General features: G+C 44.0%; 1 protein-coding gene across 1 annotated transcript in view; it reads right to left on the bottom strand.

The window, feature by feature from the left end:
• Positions 1-3,444: 3,444 nt before the first annotated feature.
• Positions 3,445-7,491, bottom strand: part of LOC104967117 (neuroligin-2) — a 229,451-nt gene continuing 225,404 nt past the window's right edge. The window contains exon 8 of the mRNA XM_010796528.1: positions 3,445-5,158. Coding sequence (XP_010794830.1) covers positions 4,324-5,158 — 835 coding nt within the window. The 3' untranslated portion in view covers positions 3,445-4,323. The remainder of the gene's footprint in view (positions 5,159-7,491) is intronic.

Genomic DNA, 7,491 nt, shown 5'->3' with positions numbered 1-7,491 from the left:
ACAAGTGAACAGGAAAATGTTGGTTTTAATCAAGTTTAGCATCATATATGATATGTCTTTTACTCAGAAAGTATAATCTTTTGTTTCTATGAAGTATCTGATTCTACATATTTACGTAATAAAAATAACATTCATTCTATATATTGTTAACATAGGCCTACTTTACTATTTCAATAAAGAGACCAAATATGCAGACTGGCTATGAATGTCTTTAATGTTTCCCAGATCAGAATCACAGCATACAGTGTATAATAACTTCTAAAGTAAACAGAAATATCATCACCTCATTTATTTATATAGTTTTACTATACTTTTTTTTAATAATCATCTTTTTTTATATTCCATTATTTAACATTTTTCTTCATCTCAAGTCTTGGGTTTCTGAATTCAACAAATAATGTAAAAACAAGACAACAGGTGCAACACTGCAATGGAGGTTGTGTGTGTGTGTGTGTGTGTGTGTGTGTGTGTGTGTGTGTGTGTGTGTGTGTGTGTGTGTGTGTGTGTGTGTGTGTGTGTGTGGGTGTGGGTATGTGTGTGTCACTGTCTTTACCGTGGGCCATATGAAGTCATTTTGGTTTGCTTGGCTGACTGCAGTTTGTTGAGTCTAGGTGTGTCCACATACATCCAGTCTGATCCACCGCTAAACACACACATTCAACCTCTGTAAGTGCACTGGCCTTTTTGAGATTTACTTAGAATGTCCTCCCTTTCTTCACGGTTACGAAGATGAAACTGTTCACTGCTACATCAAATGGTCCACACAACCTCCATGATCACAATGCAACACAGTGAGTGTAGGGAAAAGGTCAGCCCAGCTGTGTGATCTCATTACCTACTCTGTGAGGCATCTTGGTATCAAAGCCCTCATGTGGGCCCACGTGTTTAGGGGCCACAGGTTAACACTGCTACATGTGAAGTGAGCTAACATTGAACTGTCTTTGTGTTTAGTGTCTTGACCATTGTTCAAATGGGGTTAGTTTGCTTTTATCAGTGCTCTTAGCCTCCATAAATACTTTGAAGTTAAATCCCTCACACATTCATCAGGACAACAGTTGGATCATAACCCTAAATAATAGTTTGCTAAAGCTTAAACCAAAAAGAGAATAACAAAATGCAGAGCAATTGACATCCTCTACTACAACCTCAGATAAACAAGACTTAAACTATATATATTTTTAAATTGTAATATTCAAACTAACTACAGAGTCTGGGGCCCTCTGTCATGTGTGGGCTGCAGTGGAGATGAATTTCTGCTACAGTGACTTTCCTGCTAATGAATCAGGATGCTACAGGATACCCACGTGATAATGGGCAACATGACACAAAGTAAAGGGAAAGGTCATTTTTGAATGGCATGAAAGGGATGTCGGCAAGCAGTCAATGTGAAACCTCAAGCTGGTGGCCCTTTCTTTTGCAAACTGCACCTGTTGTCTTTTTGTTGTCACAAAGTAAGCATTTCATTCATTCACTCAAAAAGAAAAAAAGAAAAAACAAACAAGAAACTTAATATTTACAAATATTGTGTCTGTTTGATTCTTACACATACAAATGTACAGTTTTGATCTTCTTCCGGATGTTGAGTGTCTGTTTGTCCTGCTGTCCAGTTTTGGCGTTTTTCTTCACACATCCAGTTTCCTCAGAGTGGGTTGACTGCAGTGAAGCCGCCTCAACGCTGCCCTCCAGTGTTAGCTTATAAAATAGACAGGGGAAAACAGACCAAACTGAAGACCTTGTTGCTGTTTTCACCTCTGATGGTGTCATTGTAGCTGTGTTGTGGTGAGGTTAACCTCACAACCACTCACTGCCTCATTTTCTGCAGCAGTGAGTAGAAAAGGGTTCATATGGGTCTGATTGCACCCATCAGTCCCTCCATGGGACGATGAGCAGGGCATCCTCCTGTCAAACATTGTGGGTAGAAAGATGGTCATGCCTTTGAATGTCTTTATTTGCTAATGATTAGTTAATCCTCCTGTGATTTCTATATTTAACGCTGCTTAGTCCTTTTCCTATTTCCTCCCGAAGTTTATTTTCCGCAGCGTGCACCTTTCCCCTCACTGTCCAGTGTCCATCATCTGTTCCACAGCATTTATCCACGGGCAGCACACCCAAGTCAGTTGTTTTGTGTTTTACATTGTGCACAATTCCTTTTCAGCGGGCTTACAAAATCTCTGACAGGAGCAGCCAGGTATATCTCCTCCTCTCCAGCCCTCCCCCGCTACCCTGGTAGGCAGTAATAAAATAGAAAACAAACAAACAGGCTAAAGCTAGGGCACAAGCAAAGACAGCACCAGTGACTTATCCCATACTGGATGTAGGCTACCATGTGTTCCTGTGGGCTCAAACAACAGTTCATTAACGTACTGTACTAACCAGAGATGACCCATTGTTGAGGTTCAGCAGAGAATTGGAGGAGGTGAGGGGAATCGCTGTTGGCCTGCACACTCTTACTCCAAAGAAAGGAGCAGAATCAGAGACAGCAGCTGTCCACTGTGTTGCTTTTACCCTGTTTAGGAGATCCGAACCCCTTTTTCACCTTGCAGCTCTGCGATGCAGGCCACGGTTACCCTCAGTGTGCTTAAAGTTTAATTTACAACACAAAAAAAGTCACAAGCTTAGTGAATTAACCCTTGAATGTGAGAGCTGAACTGAGGTCGGAAATTGTGTGGAACGCAGCTGACACAGTGAAGTCAGGTGTTTCTGAGTTTTGCGGTCACGGCAGGGAGTCGGTCGCGGGTGATCACCGCAATATGGGTGCAAGAAATCCGTGGGAGGGGAGTAAGTGCTGTAGATATGGAGCGGGATGTTGGCGTACGCAGCAGGACGGAGCTCTACGTTTTTTTTACCACAGGGGGGATCCTTCCTTCCTGTCTGCCTCTCCATGTCATTGCTGTTTAATTAGGGCCCACTGACACCCATGTTAAACAGTTCTGACAACAGGCACAAATGAAACAGAATATGCATGTGCTGGAAATAGGGGTGCAGACAGGAGGATGGTGTACGCTAAAGAGCAAAGGCTGCCTGTTTCTGTTTTGTTTCTCACCCTTACTGAAATACAAAAATAATTCTGTACAGGCAAGCTACAACGACAGATTTGGTACCCTAAAAAACGATAGTCTTCATACAGATGGGAAGAAAAAGTAGCTCCTGTAGGAAGGTTAGCGTGGTTTCACACCTTGTGGGAGAAAAACCCTCTAATTAACATCATATAGGAGAAAAAGATTGGAAGAGTTAAACAGCTCATGAGATTTGTGGCGATTACTCTTTTTTTTTTAATAATAAATGTTTGGACGTGAAGGGATACTACAGGATCTTCTGAGTTGCTTTTGATCTGTGAGATAAAACAAGATATCCAGAGTGGACCGATATGATTTGATTAGATTTGGGAAACGTGCATTGACAGATACAGTGTCCTCCCCGCCCCCCCGCCCCCATCATCCTCTTTAAAAATAATTCATGCATAGATCCCCACTGAGAAAACCCATTTATATACTTTCTCCTTTGTACACATTTATATATAACTATATATAATATCATTTCTCTATATCTATATTTTCAGCAAAAAGATCTTTCCACAAAAAACAACAATTAAACAAATGCTTGAAAAAAAAAGAGAACAGAAGATGTGAGAAAGAATAAAACACAATCAAGGGCCAGTTTGGCACTTTGTCATGAGAACACACAGCATCTGTTCATTGACAGTAAATAGGAATACTCGAGAATCTTCTTTAGTTTTTTTCTCCCTCGATGCAAACACAGTAGTACATACTTGGCACAAAGAATGCTGGTAGTAATGAAAGTATCAGATATCAATGTTTTCATAGCTATGTGATAACTGTATGTACTCTATGCCCACTCCTAAAGCTCAGCTGCTTGTGAGTCCTTAGAGCAAAGGAGCGCTAGGGAGAGGGAGAGAACCACATGTCGAATGAGAGGAACAAAGCAGGGAAGGAGACACAGATGTAGAAAAGAGAACAATATATGCACATAACACACCAGGTAGCGAAAAGAAGAAGATGATGGAAACTGCATGGGTCGAAAAAAGCATTCGTCCTTCTGACAAATGTCAGGAGGCTTCAGTCTAGAAAGAGCATACCTTTGAAGAAAGTATCTTTGAAAGATCTGAGTCACCCCTTAACTGATCATCTGCTGCAATGCAGTTCAGTTGCTTCTCCACACGCCACCAGTGGAGCTGCTAAGTTTGACAGCATGATGGAGGAGGTGGAGTTGTTTTTGGAGAAACAAGAGTATAAGAGAACAGAACAAAGGCCCAAATCCAGAGGCCTCCCTTCTCGAGCCAGTATTTCTAGTCCTTAGTCCCTACTATACCCTGGTGGTGGAGTGGGGATGGGGCAGGGTGTTGTTGTGGCCGGTGGAGGGGAACGTGTTGAAGGCATGAAGAGGTTGCATGCCAGTGATGGTACTGGGGATCATGGTGATGGTGTTAGGCGTCATCAGCGGCACGTCATCTGGGGCACGGCGCAGCGCCAGCGTGTAGTCGGGCGGGCAGGCGGGTCGTAAGATGTCGTGGGGCCGGAGAGGCTCCATGTCGTGGTGAGGGTCGTGCTCCGAGTGCTTCATCTGCAGCGACATGATCTCCTCCTCCTGACTGTGAGCCAGATCATTGGCTGGCCCGCCCCGCTGGGGAGACAGCCGGTGTCGTCGCATCTCGTGCCGCTTGTCACGCTTGTAGTAAAGTGCGGCAAAGGCCAGGATGTTGAGGAAGAGCAGTGACGCCCCCACAGCGACTGTCACACTCAGCTCAGTCGAATAGTCCCGGGTGTCTCCGGGGAAAAGCTCCTGCCGTGGACGCTCCGAACCATAAGGCTCCGGATCAGAGGGGAAGGTAGGGTAGGGGTGACGCGTGGTGCGAGGGCCCGGTGTTCTTGGCCAGGGTCTCTGGCTGCCTGAGCCAGGACCCGACGGAGAGCGGGTGGTTGTGGGGAAGAGCTCCTCATGTAGACTGTGGAGATGGGGGACTAACTCCAGCCAGAATGCCACCTTGTTGGCCCTGTAGTTGTCCCTAACACGAGGTTTTAAGCCAATGTGGAGGTACTGCTTGTCCTTGGAGTTGAACTTGGTCCAGATGACCTCTTCAAAGCGGTTGGGCTTTGTGTGAATGAACTTGGTGTCCTGAGGGACTGGCAGGTTGGGGTCCCTAGTGGAGGAGAGAGGGGACATATCGTCAATATTTTAGTCAATCTGGTTCAAAGTATGTAATAATTGCGTTGACATCTGAAAAAACCTTTCAGACTCAGGACACGTAGCTTCTAGAAACTCTACCGACATCTGGTTGGTAAACAGAAAGAAAGAAAGACACTACTCTACAACTGAAGAGGCCCTACCCCTAGCTAGTCTATCCTGCATTTACACTACAACACAAAAAGAGATATTTTAATTAGGGCCGGGACTTTAACGCGTTAATTAAGATTAATTAATTACACAAAAATTAACGCATTTTAATCGCACTTATTTTTGCACCGCGGAACCTTTCTCACTGGATGAGTTTCAGGGGTACCGATTATACTGGAGCACCAACTAACGTTCATGACTTCAGACTTCTCTAACGGAAGTAGCTCCCTACTCACCACCGTGGCACCCACCCCCCCAGACACGAAACCGGAACTCTGAGGACACGGCCGTGAATTGACGGCGAGAAAGGATAGTAGAGGGAGTCCGTCGAGGGTTAGTGACGTCACGACACCCGAGGTGGTCTGAAGTCGGACGTTCGAAGGAGTGTCGCCCCGGTAGTCAGAGTTTTGCTGTCTGCGTAAAACTATTAACACCGTCAGTGCGAAAGAGAGTTCAACGGACAAGTGAGTAAGAAGAGATGCTCTCCGTATAAATGCGTAAAACGTGAAACACAGTGATAAACTGAGTCAACAGTAGATAGTGTGTCGTATGTTGTGAGAAATGGAGTAAGCAAGAAACATGAAGATACTTTAGAAGATAGGTACAGTGTGAAAAGAGAGTTGAATAGTGTTAAAAGAGAAAAGGGGGAAGGGGAAAAAAAACGACAGGGAAGGGAAGGGTGTGAATAGGAGTCGTTTCTGTAGGAGCTCCTCTGATATTTTAAGTCATGGGTGTCTGACCCGTCTGTCTCTGTTACCGCTATACGCTTCCTTCTGGGGAGATCGCGACCAAGGTGTCTGGTGGTCCACTCCACCGCGGCCGTCACCGGTTGGCGTTTGAGGTGCGGCTCCAAGTCAAGAGCCAAATGGAAAATTGGTTAAAATGGTGGTGCGGTCTGCCTCTGGCGCGGGGCTTACCCGGCTTACGGCGTGTACCTCTACTCTATGGCATGCATGAAACCCGCACCGGGTACTAGCCACGATGCCTAGACAAGTGGTACTTGAAGGAGCTTCTTGTGACTACCGACTCGCGGCACCAAGTACTGAATGACCTGGTTGAAGCGTTCTGAACCATCCAGAAGAGACTAGACTAAAAATATAGGTGTTACCATATAATTTTAATCCCGGCCTGAGCTAATTTTTTTTAATTAGAATTAATTAATCTCCGAAACATTAATTAAATTAGCTTTAATTAGCGTAAAAATTAGTGTATATTATAAACCCTGGACTCTTGTCACACTCTTCGTTAAAAAAAGTGTAACTAAAATCATATGGTAACTTATTACTGGACTCTTATGTATTCGAATTGGTTGTTTTTGTAACCATATAAAAAAGCGTTCCACCATTGAATTGGTTCTCTGGTTGTCTTTCACGTTAAAAACGGTATTTCACATCGTACTCAGTATAAATCCTTATATCATGTAAGTCTTCTAAGTCCACGGATGATCATCCTCTGGAAGAACATTTGCATATTGTGAACAAAAAATTCAGTTTGCGTGTCATGAAAGTTGCGATGGTAAGTATTTGTAACCCTTTGGAGACTGATTAATTTCTTGTAAGAGAGACAACCCGAAGTCTTCCGGTATTGTCCCTGAAGACCAACTGAATGGTTGTCAACAAATTTTTTAGATTAGTTAAAGTCAGGATTAAAAGAGCTCCATTGAACCAGCTCTGTTATTTGTCAAGTTGTATTTCACGGTCAACATGGTTGTAACATATTATAAGTTGGAAATTTACCATCATGGTAAATGCGTTTATTTCTCTTTCTTACACGGTCACTACTGGCAGTTTAGGGAGGACATAAGAGGTTATAGGACTACTGTTTTGATTGTTTAGAGACAACGCAACGGGGACACAACTAGTTGCGCTCTAACCACACCCAGGCACATGAGGCCCAGCCCGATTGCAGGTGCGATCGACGATATCAAAACCGTAACTGCCACCCTATGAACTCGAACTACAGCGCGCGGCCATATTACGTTTAAGGAAAAACGTATTAACAACCGCTTTGTTTGGCACGCCGAAACTAAGCTGCGCAAGTAGGACAGGCAAAAAATTTTGTTCTTACAGGGTAAGTGCCCCCGGTTGGTTTCGCCAGAGTAGTCGAGAAGCCGTACAAACCTGATAACAAGTATCAAAC

The sequence above is a fragment of the Notothenia coriiceps genome, unplaced genomic scaffold, assembly GCF_000735185.1.
Source record: "Notothenia coriiceps isolate Sejong01 unplaced genomic scaffold, NC01 NC01_scaffold00037250, whole genome shotgun sequence".
Lineage (NCBI taxonomy): Eukaryota > Metazoa > Chordata > Actinopteri > Perciformes > Nototheniidae > Notothenia > Notothenia coriiceps.
This window is presented reverse-complemented; position numbering and strand designations above follow the sequence as displayed.